General features: G+C 45.1%; 1 protein-coding gene across 5 annotated transcripts in view; it reads right to left on the minus strand.

Moving 5' to 3' along the window:
- Positions 1 to 417: 417 nt before the first annotated feature.
- The window catches only part of LOC125379342 (NAD(P)H-hydrate epimerase-like), a 62,537-nt gene continuing 45,725 nt past the window's right edge, over positions 418 to 17,229 (minus strand). For all 5 annotated transcript variants that reach the window (XM_048395724.1, XM_048395725.1, XM_048395726.1 and 2 more), the window contains one exon: positions 418 to 1,004. In XM_048395724.1, the coding sequence (XP_048251681.1) occupies positions 769 to 1,004 (236 nt within the window). In that variant the 3' untranslated portion in view covers positions 418 to 768. The remainder of the gene's footprint in view (positions 1,005 to 17,229) is intronic.

Genomic DNA, 17,229 nt, shown 5'->3' on the forward strand with positions numbered 1-17,229 from the left:
GGAGCAACGTACAGTGTTCTTGTAATGTCTGGAGGAACGTAGTGTTCTTGTAGCGTCTGGAGGAACGTACAGTGTTCTTGTAGCGTCTGGAGGAACGTACTGTGTTCTTGTACCAAGGTATCAATGGTATCTAAGACATTTCTAAAAATGACTCAATGTCATATGTAGGTCGTTCAAATTGATACATGGAAGTCACGAATACATAAAAAAGAAAGAAGTGGTGCTTAACTTTTTTCAAGGTGTATATAATAGTATTACGTTGAGAGACTCAGTAGTATTACAAAACAACCTGGATTCGCATCCGCATCTTAAAATCTTTAAAAAAAACAGCATCACTTTTTTATTCTCCCACAATAATGGTGCATCGAGCAGCCATTTCACTGACAGCTTGGGTGTAAAAAATAAACATACACTACACAATGTTTACTAAATTTAATTGTTATTTTGAGAGATGCGTTTAATCAAGATGTTGTGCTGTTGTGTGAGCAAAAACAGAACTCCATTGTGACATTCAGGTCACATGTGACTTTAATTCTTCAAGTCTTTTAGTATGGCTTGATGACTACCTCTAAACTGACAAGCATGATATAACTAAAGCTGAAAGCAGAATTAACCCAACTAAACCAACCTTTAAAATAACTTCAACCGATGCACAACAAATCTACACCAAACCTTTTCTCTATACATTGTTTGGAAAGGACAGAGATGATATACACATTTCAAGCTATCAACAAACAGCAGGAGGTGAATTGATGGCAGCGGAGAGAATCACTTGGAACTTTCTGCAGGTTCCGTGGTCTGTGTTTTCAGTTCTATCACACACTCTGTGCCTGGGTAGGCAGGAAGATTGAGACTGTAGCGTTGTTCCAGCGTCTTCGGCACGAAGCGGCCGCCCAGGTAGTGGTGTTTGCCCCTGAAGTGGCGGGCACACAGTTTGGGTGCCGTCAGCGAGATGAGCAGCTCTGGGTGGATGCCGTCAGTGTCGCCGCTTTCTACATCCCATCCTGAAAATAGTGAGTGATGGAGTGAGTTGGGTTTTGCCGCTGTTAACATTATTCCAGTTATATAAATATACACGGCGTGTCAGCTTAATGTGGGAGGAAAGCCCCAAGTGATGCAGGTCTAGGACGTTTACCACTTTGTTGAAACCCACGAGCATGGTATGGTGCTGACAAACCTAGAAACATAATCGGGGCGAACCGGGATTCGAACCCACAATCATAGGTTTCTGGCGTGTCCAAGGGACGAAACTCTGCACTACGAATCGCGGCGCCTTAGACGACTGGGCCAGCCATGCCCCCTGCTTACAGTGAGACAAACGCCTAAAGTGAGGCAGGTAGTAGACGTTTTCACATTGATGACACTCATGACTATGGGCGTGGTGTTTATTTGACCATCAGATCCTCGAACACCTAAGGGCCATAACGCTGCCCACAACTCTGCGGAAATCTGTGAGGGTCTGGCAAACAAAGCATTTATCAAACACACGATATTATAACTGATCTACAAAATTAAAATTAAAAATTTAAATTAACAATTCACACAATCTGGTTGAACACCAATGATGCTGGCTTGTAATTAATCAAGTCTGGATGAGACAAACAAGTGATTGATATTGTGGGCAACATCACACACTGTCTGGGTCCGATGACATGCATTCAACCATGTCCCCCAATCATTTAGTCATGAATAAGTTCTTTGGGACCAACTCTAAGCCAAAAGCTCCCCAGGCTATGTTACCTGAAGGTACATCAATACTTGGACCAGCTCTAACCCAGACTTTCCACAGACTATGTTACCTGAAGGTACATCAATACTTGGACCAGCTCTACCCCAGACTCTCCACAGACTATGTTACCTGAAGGTACATCAATACTTGGACCACCTCTAACCCAGACACCCCACAGACTATGTTACCTGAAGGTACATCAATACTTGGACCAGCTCTACCCCAGACTCTCCACAGACTATGTTACCTGAAGGTACATCAATACTTGGACCACCTCTAACCCAGACTTTCCATAGACTATGTTACCTGAAGGTACATCAATACTTGGACCAGCTCTAACCCAGACTCCCCACAGACTATGTTACCTGAAGGTACATCAATACTTGGACCAGCTCTACCCCAGACTCTCCACAGACTATGTTACCTGAAGGTACATCAATACTTGGACCACCTCTAACCCAGACACCCAACAGACTATGTTACCTGAAGGTACATCAATACTTGGACCAGCTCTACCCCAGACTCTCCACAGACTATGTTACCTGAAGGTACATCAATACTTGGACCACCTCTAACCCAGACTTTCCATAGACTATGTTACCTGAAGGTACATCAATACTTGGACCAGCTCTACCCCAGACTCTCCACAGACTATGTTACCTGAAGGTACATCAATACTTGGACCACCTCTAACCCAGACACCCAACAGACTATGTTAGCTGAAGGTACATCAATACTTGGACCATCCCTAACCCAGACTCTTCACAGACTATGTTACCTGAAGGTACATCAATACTTGGACCAGCTCTAACCCAGACTCTCCACAGACTATGTTACCTGAAGGTACATCAATACTTGGACCAGCTCTAACCCAGACTTTCCAGAGACTATGTTAACTGAAGGTACATCAATACTTGGACCAGTTCTAACCCAGACTCTCCACAGACTATGTTACATGAAGGTACATCAATACTTGGACCAGCTCTAACCCAGACTCTCCACAGACTATGTTACCTGAAGGTACATCAATACTTGGACCAGCTCTAACCCAGACTTTCCACAGACTATGTTAACTGAAGGTACATCAATACTTGGACCAGCTCTAACCCGGACTTCCCACAGACTATGTAACCTGAAGGTACATCAATACTTGGACCGGCTCTAACCCAGACTCTCCACAGACTATGTTACCTGAAGGTACATCAATACTTGGACCAGCTCTAACCCGGACTCTCCACAGACTATGTTACCTGAAGGTACATCAATACTTGGACCAGCTCTAACCCGGACTCTCCACAGATTATGTTACCTGAAGGTACATCAATACTTGGACCAGCTCTAACCCGGACTCTCGACAGATTATGTTACCTGAAGGTACATCAATACTTGGACCAGCTCTAACCCAGACTCTCCACAGACTATGTTAACTGAAGGTACATCAATACTTGGACCAGCTCTAACCCAGACTCTCCACATACTATGTTACCTGAAGGTACATCAATACTTGGACCAGCTCTAACCAAGACTCTCCACAGACTATGTTACCTGGAGGTACATCAATACATGGACCAGCTCTAACACAGACTCTCCACAGACTATGTTACCTGAAGGTACATCAATACTTGGACCAGCTCTAACCCGGACTCTCCACAGACTATGTTACCTGAAGGTACATCAATACTTGGACCAGCTCTAACCCAGACTTTCCAGAGACTATGTTAACTGAAGGTACATCAATACTTGGACCAGCTCTAACCAAGACTCTCCACAGACTATGTTACCTGAAGGTACATCAATACTTGGACCAGCTCTAACCCAGACTCTCTACAGACTATGTTACCTGAAGGTACATCAATACTTGGACCAGCTCTAACACAGACTCTCCACAGACTATGTTACCTGAAGGTACATCAATACTTGGACCAGCTCTAACCCAGACTCTCTACAGACTAAGTTACCTGAAGGTACATCAATACTTGGACCAGCTCTAACCCAGACTCTCCACAGACTATGTTAGCTGAAGGTACATCAATACTTGGACCAGCTCTAACCCAGACTCTCCACAGACTATGTTACCTGAAGGTACATCAATACTTGGACCACCTCTAACCCAGACTCTTCACAGACTATGTTACCTGAAGGGACATCAATACTTGGACCAGCTCTAACCCAGACTCTCCACAGACTATATTACCTGAAGGTACATCAATACTTGGACCGGCTCTAACCCAGACTTCCCACAGACTATGTTACCTGGAGGTACATCAATACTTGGACCAGCTCTAACACAGACTCTCCACAGACAATGTTACCTGAAGGTACATCAATACTTGGACCGGCTCTAACCCAGACTTCCCACAGACTATGTTACCTGAAGGTACATCAATACTTGGACCAGCTCTAACACAGACTCTCCACAGACTATGTTACCTAAAGGTACATCAATACTTGGACCAGCTCTAACCCAGACTCTCCACAGACTATGTTACCTGAAGGTACATCAATACTTGGACCAGCTCTAACCCAGACTCTCTACAGACTATGTTACCTGAAGGTACATCAATACTTGGACCAGCTCTAACCCAGACTGCCCACAGACTATGTTACCTGAAGGTACATCAATACTTGGACCAGCTCTAACCCAGACTCTCCACAGACTATGTTACCTGAAGGTACATCAATACTTGGACCAGCTCTAACCCAGACACCCAACAGACTATGTTACCTGAAGGTACATCAATACTTGGACCAGCTCTAACCCAGACTCTCCACAGACTATGTTACATGAAGGTACATCAATACTTGGACCAGCTCTAACCCAGACTCCCCACAGACTATGTTACCTGAAGGTACATCAATACTTGGACCAGCTCTAACACAGACTCTCCACAGACTATGTTACCTGAAGGTACATCAATACTTGGACCAGCTCTTACCCAGACTCTCACCAGACTATGTTACCTGAAGGTACATCAATACTTGGACCAGCTCTAACCCAGACTCTCTACAGACTATGTTACCTGAAGGTACATCAATACTTGGACCAGCTCTAACCCAGACTCGCCACAGACTATGTTACCTGAAGGTACATCAATACTTGGACCGGCTCTAACCCAGACTCTCCACAGACTATGTTATCTGAAGGTACATCAATACTTGGACCAGCTCTTACCCAGACTCTCCACAGACTATGTTACCTGAAGGTACATCAATACTTGGACCAGCTCTAACCCAGACTCTCCACAGACTATGTTATCTGAAGGTACATCAATACTTGGACCAGCTCTGACCCAGACTCTCCACAGACTATGTTACCTGAAGGTACATCAATACTTGGACCAGCTCTAAACCAGACTCTCCACAGACTATGTTACCTGAAGGTACATCAATACTTGGACCAGCTCTAACCCAGACTCGCCACAGACTATGTTACCTGAAGGTACATCAATACTTGGACCGGCTCTAACCCAGACTTCCCACAGACTATGTTATCTGAAGGTACATCAATACTTGGACCAGCTCTAAACCAGACTCTCCACAGACTATGTTACCTGAAGGTACATCAATACTTGGACCAGCTCTAACCCAGACTTTCCAGAGACTATGTTAACTGAAGGTACATCAATACTTGGACCAGTTCTAACCCAGACTCTCCACAGACTATGTTACATGAAGGTACATCAATACTTGGACCAGCTCTAACCCAGACTTTCCAGAGACTATGTTAACTGAAGGTACATCAATACTTGGACCAGTTCTAACCCAGACTCTCCACAGACTATGTTACATGAAGGTACATCAATACTTGGACCAGCTCTAACCCAGACTCGCCACAGACTATGTTACCTGAAGGTACATCAATACTTGGACCAGCTCTAACCCAGACTTTCCACAGACTATGTTAACTGAAGGTACATCAATACTTGGACCAGCTCTAACCCGGACTCTCCACAGACTATGTTACCTGAAGGTACATCAATACTTGGACCAGCTCTAACCCGGACTCTCCACAGATTATGTTACCTGAAGGTACATCAATACTTGGACCAGCTCTAACCCGGACTCTCCACAGATTATGTTACCTGAAGGTACATCAATACTTGGACCAGCTCTAACCCAGACTCTCCACAGACTATGTTACCTGAAGGTACATCAATACTTGGACCAGCTCTAACCCAGACTCTCCACAGACTATGTTACCTGAAGGTACATCAATACTTGGACCACCTCTAACCCGGACTCTCCACAGACTATGTTACCTGAAGGTACATCAATACTTGGACCAGCTCTAACCCAGACTTTCCAGAGACTATGTTAACTGAAGGTACATCAATACTTGGACCAGCTCTAACCAAGACTCTCCACAGACTATGTTACCTGAAGGTACATCAATACTTGGACCAGCTCTAACCCAGACTCTCTACAGACTATGTTACCTGAAGGTACATCAATACTTGGACCAGCTCTAACCCAGACTCTCCACAGATTATGTTACCTGAAGGTACATCAATACTTGGACCAGCTCTAACACAGACTCTCCACAGACTATGTTAGCTGAAGGTACATCAATACTTGGACCAGCTCTAACCCAGACTCTCTACAGACTAAGTTACCTGAAGGTACATCAATACTTGGACCAGCTCTAACCCAGACTCTCCACAGACTATGTTAGCTGAAGGTACATCAATACTTGGACCAGCTCTAACCCAGACTCTCCACAGACTATGTTACCTGAAGGTACATCAATACTTGGACCAGCTCTAACCCAGACTCTTCACAGACTATGTTACCTGAAGGTACATCAATACTTGGACCAGCTCTAACCCAGACTCTCCACGGACTATATTACCTGAAGGTACATCAATACTTGGACCAGCTCTAACCCAGACTTCCCACAGACTATGTTACCTGGAGGTACATCAATACTTGGACCAGCACTAACACAGACTCTCCACAGACAATGTTACCTGAAGGTACATCAATACTTGGACTGGCTCTAACCCAGACTTCCCACAGACTATGTTACCTGAAGGTACATCAATACTTGGACCAGCTCTAACACAGACTCTCCACAGACTATGTTACCTAAAGGTACATCAATACTTTGACCAGCTCTAACCCAGACTCTCCACAGACTACGTTACCGGAAGGTACATCAATACTTGGACCAGCTCTAACCCAGACTTCCCACAGACTATGTTACCTGAAGGTACATCAATACTTGGACCAGCTCTAACCCAGACTGCCCACAGACTATGTTAGCTGAAGGTACATCAATACTTGGACCAGCTCTAACCCAGACTCTCCACAGACTATGTTACCTGAAGGTACATCAATACTTGGACCAGCTCTAACCCAGACACCCAACAGACTATGTTACCTGAAGGTACATCAATACTTGGACCAGCTCTAACACAGACTCTCCACAGACTATGTTACCTGAAGGTACATCAATACTTGGACCAGCTCTAACCCAGACTCCCCACAGACTATGTTACCTGAAGGTACATCAATACTTGGACCAGCTCTAACACAGACTCTCCACAGACTATGTTACCTGAAGGTACATCAATACTTGGACCAGCTCTTACCCAGACTCTCACCAGACTATGTTACCTGAAGGTACATCAATACTTGTACCAGCTCTAACCCAGACTCTCCACAGATTATGTTACCTGAAGGTATATCAATACTTCGATCAACTCTAACCCAGACTCTCCACAGACTATGTTACCTGAAGGTACATCAATACTTGGACCAGCTCTAACCCAGACTCGCCACAGACTATGTTACCTGAAGATACATCAATACTTGGACCGGCTCTAACCCAGACTCTCCACAGACTATGTTATCTGAAGGTACATCAATACTTGGACCAGCTCTTACCCAGACTCTCCACAGACTATGTTACCTGAAGGTACATCAATACTTGGACCAGCTCTAACCCAGACTCTCCACAGACTATGTTATCTGAAGGTACATCAATACTTGGACCAGCTCTGACCCAGACTCTCCACAGACTATGTTACCTGAAGGTACATCAATACTTGGACCAGCTCTAAACCAGATTCTCCACAGACTATGTTACCTGAAGGTACATCAATACTTGGACCAGCTCTAACCCAGACTCGCCACAGACTATGTTACCTGAAGGTACATCAATACTTGGACCGGCTCTAACCCAGACTTCCCACAGACTATGTTATCTGAAGGTACATCAATACTTGGACCAGCTCTAAACCAGACTCTCCACAGACTATGTTACCTGAAGGTACATCAATACTTGGACCAGCTCTAACCCAGACTCTCCACAGACTATGTTACCTGGAGGTACATCAATACTTGGACCAGCTCTAACACAGACTCTCCACAGACTGTGTTACCTAAAGGTACATCAATACTTGGACCAGCTCTAACCCAGACTCTCCACAGACTATATTACCTGAAGGTACATCAATACTTGGACCGGCTCTAACCCAGACTTCCCACAGACTATGTTACCTGGAGGTACATCAATACTTGGACCAGCTCTAACACAGACTCTCCACAGACAATGTTACCTGAAGGTACATCAATACTTGGACCGGCTCTAACCCAGACTTCCCACAGACTATGTTACCTGAAGGTACATCAATACTTGGACCAGCTCTAACACAGACTCTCCACAGACTATGTTACCTAAAGGTACATCAATACTTGGACCAGCTCTAACCCAGACTCTCCACAGACTACATTACCGGAAGGTACATCAATACTTGGACCAGCTCTAACCCAGACTTCCCACAGACTATGTTACCTGAAGGTACATCAATACTTGGACCAGCTCTAACCCAGACTGCCCACAGACTATGTTAGCTGAAGGTACATCAATACTTGGACCAGCTCTAACCCAGACTCTCCACAGACTATGTTACCTGAAGGTACATCAATACTTGGACCAGCTCTAACCCAGACACCCAACAGACTATGTTACCTGAAGGTACATCAATACTTGGACCAGCTCTAACACAGACTCTCCACAGACTATGTTACCTGAAGGTACATCAATACTTGGACCAGCTCTAACCCAGACTCTCCACAGACTATGTTACCTGAAGGTACATCAATACTTGGACCAGCTCTTACCCAGACTCTCACCAGACTATGTTACCTGAAGGTACATCAATACTTGTACCAGCTCTAACCCAGACTCTCCACAGATTATGTTACCTGAAGGTATATCAATACTTCGATCAACTCTAACCCAGACTCTCCACAGACTATGTTACCTGAAGGTACATCAATACTTGGACCAGCTCTAACCCAGACTCGCCACAGACTATGTTACCTGAAGGTACATCAATACTTGGACCGGCTCTAACCCAGACTCTCCACAGACTATGTTATCTGAAGGTACATCAATACTTGGACCAGCTCTTACCCAGACTCTCCACAGACTATGTTACCTGAAGGTACATCAATACTTGGACCAGCTCTAACCCAGACTCTCCACAGACTATGTTATCTGAAGGTACATCAATACTTGGACCAGCTCTGACCCAGACTCTCCACAGACTATGTTACCTGAAGGTACATCAATACTTGGACCAGCTCTAAACCAGATTCTCCACAGACTATGTTACCTGAAGGTACATCAATACTTGGACCAGCTCTAACCCAGACTCGCCACAGACTATGTTACCTGAAGGTACATCAATACTTGGACCGGCTCTAACCCAGACTTCCCACAGACTATGTTATCTGAAGGTACATCAATACTTGGACCAGCTCTAAACCAGACTCTCCACAGACTATGTTACCTGAAGGTACATCAATACTTGGACCAGCTCTAACCCAGACTCTCCACAGACTATGTTACCTGGAGGTACATCAATACTTGGACCAGCTCTAACACAGACTCTCCACAGACTGTGTTACCTAAAGGTACATCAATACTTGGACCAGCTCTAACCCAGACTCTCCACAGACTATGTTACCTGAAGGTACATCAATACTTGGACCAGCTCTAACCCAGACTCTCCACAGACTATGTTACCTGGAGGTACATCAATACTTGGACCAGCTCTAACACAGACTCTCCACAGACTATGTTACCTAAAGGTACATCAATACTTGGACCAGCTCTAACCCAGACTCTCCACAGACTATGTTACCTGAAGGTACATCAATACTTGGACCAGCTCTAACCCAGACTCTCTACAGACTATGTTACCGGAAGGTACATCAATACTTGGACCAGCTCTAACCCAGACTTCCCACAGACTATGTTAGCTGAAGGTACATAAATACTTGGACCAGGTCTTACCCAGACTGCCCACAGACTATGTTAGCTGAAGGTACATCAATACTTGGACCAGCTCTAACCCAGACTCTCCACAGACTATGTTACCTGAAGGTACATCAATACTTGGACCAGCTCTAACCCAGACACCCAACAGACTATGTTACCTGAAGGTACATCAATACTTGGACCAGCTCTAACCCAGACTCTCCACAGACTATGTTACCTGAAGGTACATCAATACTTGGACCAGCTCTAACCCCGACTCCCCACAGACTATGTTACCTGAAGGTAAATCAATACTTGGACCAGCTCTAACCTAGACTCTCCACAGACTATGTTACCTGAAGGTACATCAATACTTGGACCAGCTCTTACCCAGACTCTCCACACTATGTTACCTGAAGGTACATCAATACTTGGACCAGTTCTAACCCAGACTCTCCACAGACTATGTTACCTGAAGGTACATCAATACTTGGACCAGCTCTAACCCAGACTCTCCACAGACCATGTTAGCTGAAGGTACATCAATACTTGGACCAGCTCTAACCCAGACTCTCCACAGACTATGTTACCTGAAGGTACATCAATACTTGGACCAGCTCTAACCCAGACTCTTCACAGACTATGTTACCTGAAGGTACATCAATACTTGGACCAACTCTAACCCAGACTCTCCACAGACTATGTTACCTGAAGGTACATCAATACTTGGACCAGCTCTAACACAGACTCTCCACAGACCATGTTAGCTGAAGGTACATCAATACTTGGACCAGCTCTAACCCAGACTCTCCACAGACTATGTTACCTGAAGGTACATCAATACTTGGACCAGCTCTAACCCAGACTCTCCACAGACTATGTTACCTGAAGGTACATCAATACTTGGACAGGCTCTAACCCAGACTCTCCACAGACTATGTTACCTGAAGGTACATAAATACTTGGACCAGCTCTAACCCAGAATCTCCACAGACTATGTTACCTGAAGGTACATCAATACTTGGACCAGCTCTAACCCAGACTCTCCACAGACTATGTTACCTGGAGGTACATCAATACTTGGACCAGCTCTAACACAGACTCTCCACAGACTGTGTTACCTAAAGGTACATCAATACTTGGACCAGCTCTAACCCAGACTCTCCACAGACTATGTTACCTGAAGGTACATCAATACTTGGACCAGCTCTAACCCAGACTCTCCACAGACTATGTTACCTGGAGGTACATCAATACTTGGACCAGCTCTAACACAGACTCTCCACAGACTATGTTACCTAAAGGTACATCAATACTTGGACCAGCTCTAACCCAGACTCTCCACAGACTATGTTACCTGAAGGTACATCAATACTTGGACCAGCTCTAACCCAGACTCTCTACAGACTATGTTACCGGAAGGTACATCAATACTTGGACCAGCTCTAACCCAGACTTCCCACAGACTATGTTAGCTGAAGGTACATAAATACTTGGACCAGCTCTTACCCAGACTGCCCACAGACTATGTTAGCTGAAGGTACATCAATACTTGGACCAGCTCTAACCCAGACTCTCCACAGACTATGTTACCTGAAGGTACATCAATACTTGGACCAGCTCTAACCCAGACACCCAACAGACTATGTTACCTGAAGGTACATCAATACTTGGACCAGCTCTAACCCAGACTCTCCACAGACTATGTTAACTGAAGGTACATCAATACTTGGACCAGCTCTAACCCAGACTCTCCACAGACTATGTTACCTGAAGGTACATCAATACTTGGACAGGCTCTAACCCAGACTCTCCACAGACTATGTTACCTGAAGGTACATCAATACTTGGACCAGCTCTAACCCAGAATCTCCACAGACTATGTTACCTGAAGGTACATCAATACTTGGACCAGCTCTAACCCAGACACCCAACAGACTATGTTACCTGAAGGTACATCAATACTTGGACCAGCTCTGACCCAGACTCTCCACAGACTATGTTATCTGAAGGTACATCAATACTTGGACCAGCTCTGACCCAGACTCTCCACAGACTATGTTACCTGAAGGTACATCAATACTTGGACCAGCTCTAACCCAGACTCGCCACAGACTATGTTACCTGAAGGTACATCAATACTTGGACCGGCTCTAACCCAGACTTCCCACAGACTATGTTATCTGAAGGTACATCAATACTTGGACCAGCTCTAAACCAGACTCTCCACAGACTATGTTACCTGAAGGTACATCAATACTTGGACCAGCTCTAACCCAGACTCTCCACAGACTATGTTACCTGGAGGTACATCAATACTTGGACCAGCTCTAACACAGACTCTCCACAGACTGTGTTACCTAAAGGTACATCAATACTTGGACCAGCTCTAACCCAGACTCTCCACAGACTATGTTACCTGAAGGTACATCAATACTTGGACCAGCTCTAACACAGACTCTCCACAGACTATGTTACCTGGAGGTACATCAATACTTGGACCAGCTCTAACACAGACTCTCCACAGACTATGTTACCTAAAGGTACATCAATACTTGGACCAGCTCTAACCCAGACTCTCCACAGACTATGTTACCTGAAGGTACATCAATACTTGGACCAGCTCTAACCCAGACTCTCTACAGACTATGTTACCGGAAGGTACATCAATACTTGGACCAGCTCTAACCCAGACTTCCCACAGACTATGTTAGCTGAAGGTACATCAATACTTGGACCAGCTCTTACCCAGACTGCCCACAGACTATGTTAGCTGAAGGTACATCAATACTTGGACCAGCTCTAACCCAGACTCTCCACAGACTATGTTACCTGAAGGTACATCAATACTTGGACCAGCTCTAACCCAGACACCCAACAGACTATGTTACCTGAAGGTACATCAATACTTGGACCAGCTCTAACCCAGACTCTCCACAGACTATGTTAACTGAAGGTACATCAATACTTGGACCAGCTCTAACCCCGACTCTCCACAGACTATGTTACCTGAAGGTAAATCAATACTTGGACCAGCTCTAACCTAGACTCTCCACAGACTATGTTACCTGAAGGTTCATCAATACTTGGACCAGCTCTAACACAGACTCTCCACAGACTATGTTACCTGAAGGTACATCAATACTTGGACCAGCTCTTACCCAGACTCTCCACACTATGTTACCTGAAGGTACATCAATACTTGGACCAGTTCTAACCCAGACTCTCCACAGACTATGTTACCTGAAGGTACATCAATACTTGGACCAGCTCTAACCCAGACTCTCCACAGACCATGTTACCTGAAGGTACATCAATACTTGGACCAGCTCTAACCCAGACTCTCCACAGACTATGTTACCTGAAGGTACATCAATACTTGGACCAGCTCTAACCCAGACTCTTCACAGACTATGTTACCTGAAGGTACATCAATACTTGGACCAACTCTAACCCAGACTCTCCACAGACTATGTTACCTGAAGGTACATCAATACTTGGACCAGCTCTAACACAGACTCTCCACAGACCATGTTAGCTGAAGGTACATCAATACTTGGACCAGCTCTAACCCAGACTCTCCACAGACTATGTTACCTGAAGGTACATCAATACTTGGACCAGCTCTAACCCAGACTCTCCACAGACTATGTTACCTGAAGGTACATCAATACTTGGACCAGCTCTAACCCAGACTCTCCACAGACTATGTTACCTGAAGGTACATCAATACTTGGACCAGCTCTAACCCCGACTCCCCACAGACTATGTTACCTGAAGGTAAATCAATACTTGGACCAGCTCTAACCTAGACTCTCCACAGACTATGTTACCTGAAGGTACATCAATACTTGGACCAGCTCTTACCCAGACTCTCCACACTATGTTACCTGAAGGTACATCAATACTTGGACCAGTTCTAACCCAGACTCTCCACAGACTATGTTACCTGAAGGTACATCAATACTTGGACCAGCTCTAACCCAGACTCTCCACAGACCATGTTACCTGAAGGTACATCAATACTTGGACCAGCTCTAACCCAGACTCTCCACAGACTATGTTACCTGAAGGTACATCAATACTTGGACCAGCTCTAACCCAGACTCTTCACAGACTATGTTACCTGAAGGTACATCAATACTTGGACCAACTCTAACCCAGACTCTCCACAGACTATGTTACCTGAAGGTACATCAATACTTGGACCAGCTCTAACACAGACTCTCCACAGACCATGTTAGCTGAAGGTACATCAATACTTGGACCAGCTCTAACCCAGACTCTCCACAGACTATGTTACCTGAAGGTACATCAATACTTGGACCAGCTCTAACCCAGACTCTCCACAGACTATGTTACCTGAAGGTACATCAATACTTGGACAGGCTCTAACCCAGACTCTCCACAGACTATGTTACCTGAAGGTACATAAATACTTGGACCAGCTCTAACCCAGAATCTCCACAGACTATGTTACCTGAAGGTACATCAATACTTGGACCAGCTCTAACCCAGACTCTCCACAGACTATGTTACCTGGAGGTACATCAATACTTGGACCAGCTCTAACACAGACTCTCCACAGACTGTGTTTCCTAAAGGTACATCAATACTTGGACCAGCTCTAACCCAGACTCTCCACAGACTATGTTACCTGAAGGTACATCAATACTTGGACCAGCTCTAACCCAGACTCTCCACAGACTATGTTACCTGGAGGTACATCAATACTTGGACCAGCTCTAACACAGACTCTCCACAGACTATGTTACCTAAAGGTACATCAATACTTGGACCAGCTCTAACCCAGACTCTCCACAGACTATGTTACCTGAAGGTACATCAATACTTGGACCAGCTCTAACCCAGACTCTCTACAGACTATGTTACCGGAAGGTACATCAATACTTGGACCAGCTCTAACCCAGACTTCCCACAGACTATGTTAGCTGAAGGTACATAAATACTTGGACCAGCTCTTACCCAGACTGCCCACAGACTATGTTAGCTGAAGGTACATCAATACTTGGACCAGCTCTAACCCAGACTCTCCACAGACTATGTTACCTGAAGGTACATCAATACTTGGACCAGCTCTAACCCAGACACCCAACAGACTATGTTACCTGAAGGTACATCAATACTTGGACCAGCTCTAACCCAGACTCTCCACAGACTATGTTAACTGAAGGTACATCAATACTTGGACCAGCTCTAACCCAGACTCTCCACAGACTATGTTACCTGAAGGTACATCAATACTTGGACAGGCTCTAACCCAGACTCTCCACAGACTATGTTACCTGAAGGTACATCAATACTTGGACCAGCTCTAACCCAGAATCTCCACAGACTATGTTACCTGAAGGTACATCAATACTTGGACCAGCTCTAACCCAGACACCCAACAGACTATGTTACCTGAAGGTACATCAATACTTGGACCAGCTCTAACACAGACTCTCCACAGACTATGTTACCTGAAGGTACATCAATACTTGGACCAGCTATAACCCAGACTCTCCACAGACTATGTTAGCTGAAGGTACATCAATACTTGGACCAGCTCTAACCCAGACTCTCCACACTATGTTACCTGAGGGTACATCAATACTTGGACCAGCTCTAACCCAGACTCTCCACAGACTATGTTACCTGAAGGTACATCAATACTTGGACCAGCTCTGACCCAGACTCTCCACAGACTATGTTATCTGAAGGTACATCAATACTTGGACCAGCTCTGACCCAGACTCTCCACAGACTATGTTACCTGAAGGTACATCAATACTTGGACCAGCTCTAACCCAGACTCGCCACAGACTATGTTACCTGAAGGTACATCAATACTTGGACCGGCTCTAACCCAGACTTCCCACAGACTATGTTATCTGAAGGTACATCAATACTTGGACCAGCTCTAAACCAGACTCTCCACAGACTATGTTACCTGAAGGTACATCAATACTTGGACCAGCTCTAACCCAGACTCTCCACAGACTATGTTACCTGGAGGTACATCAATACTTGGACCAGCTCTAACACAGACTCTCCACAGACTGTGTTACCTAAAGGTACATCAATACTTGGACCAGCTCTAACCCAGACTCTCCACAGACTATGTTACCTGAAGGTACATCAATACTTGGACCAGCTCTAACACAGACTCTCCACAGACTATGTTACCTGGAGGTACATCAATACTTGGACCAGCTCTAACACAGACTCTCCACAGACTATGTTACCTAAAGGTACATCAATACTTGGACCAGCTCTAACCCAGACTCTCCACAGACTATGTTACCTGAAGGTACATCAATACTTGGACCAGCTCTAACCCAGACTCTCTACAGACTATGTTACCGGAAGGTACATCAATACTTGGACCAGCTCTAACCCAGACTTCCCACAGACTATGTTAGCTGAAGGTACATCAATACTTGGACCAGCTCTTACCCAGACTGCCCACAGACTATGTTAGCTGAAGGTACATCAATACTTGGACCAGCTCTAACCCAGACTCTCCACAGACTATGTTACCTGAAGGTACATCAATACTTGGACCAGCTCTAACCCAGACACCCAACAGACTATGTTACCTGAAGGTACATCAATACTTGGACCAGCTCTAACCCTGACTCTCCACAGACTATGTTAACTGAAGGTACATCAATACTTGGACCAGCTCTAACCCCGACTCTCCACAGACTATGTTACCTGAAGGTAAATCAATACTTGGACCAGCTCTAACCTAGACTCTCCACAGACTATGTTACCTGAAGGTTCATCAATACTTGGACCAGCTCTAACACAGACTCTCCACAGACTATGTTACCTGAAGGTACATCAATACTTGGACCAGCTCTTACCCAGACTCTCCACACTATGTTACCTGAAGGTACATCAATACTTGGACCAGTTCTAACCCAGACTCTCCACAGACTATGTTACCTGAAGGTACATCAATACTTGGACCAGCTCTAACCCAGACTCTCCACAGACCATGTTACCTGAAGGTACATCAATACTTGGACCAGCTCTAACCCAGACTCTCCACAGACTATGTTACCTGAAGGTACATCAATACTTGGACCAGCTCTAACCCAGACTCTTCACAGACTATGTTACCTGAAGGTACATCAATACTTGGACCAACTCTAACCCAGACTCTCCACAGACTATGTTACCTGAAGGTACATCAATACTTGGACCAGCTCTAACACAGACT

Source organism: Haliotis rufescens, unplaced genomic scaffold (assembly GCF_023055435.1).
Source record: "Haliotis rufescens isolate VD_foot unplaced genomic scaffold, xgHalRufe1.0.p SCAF_14, whole genome shotgun sequence".
Taxonomy (NCBI): domain Eukaryota; kingdom Metazoa; phylum Mollusca; class Gastropoda; order Lepetellida; family Haliotidae; genus Haliotis; species Haliotis rufescens.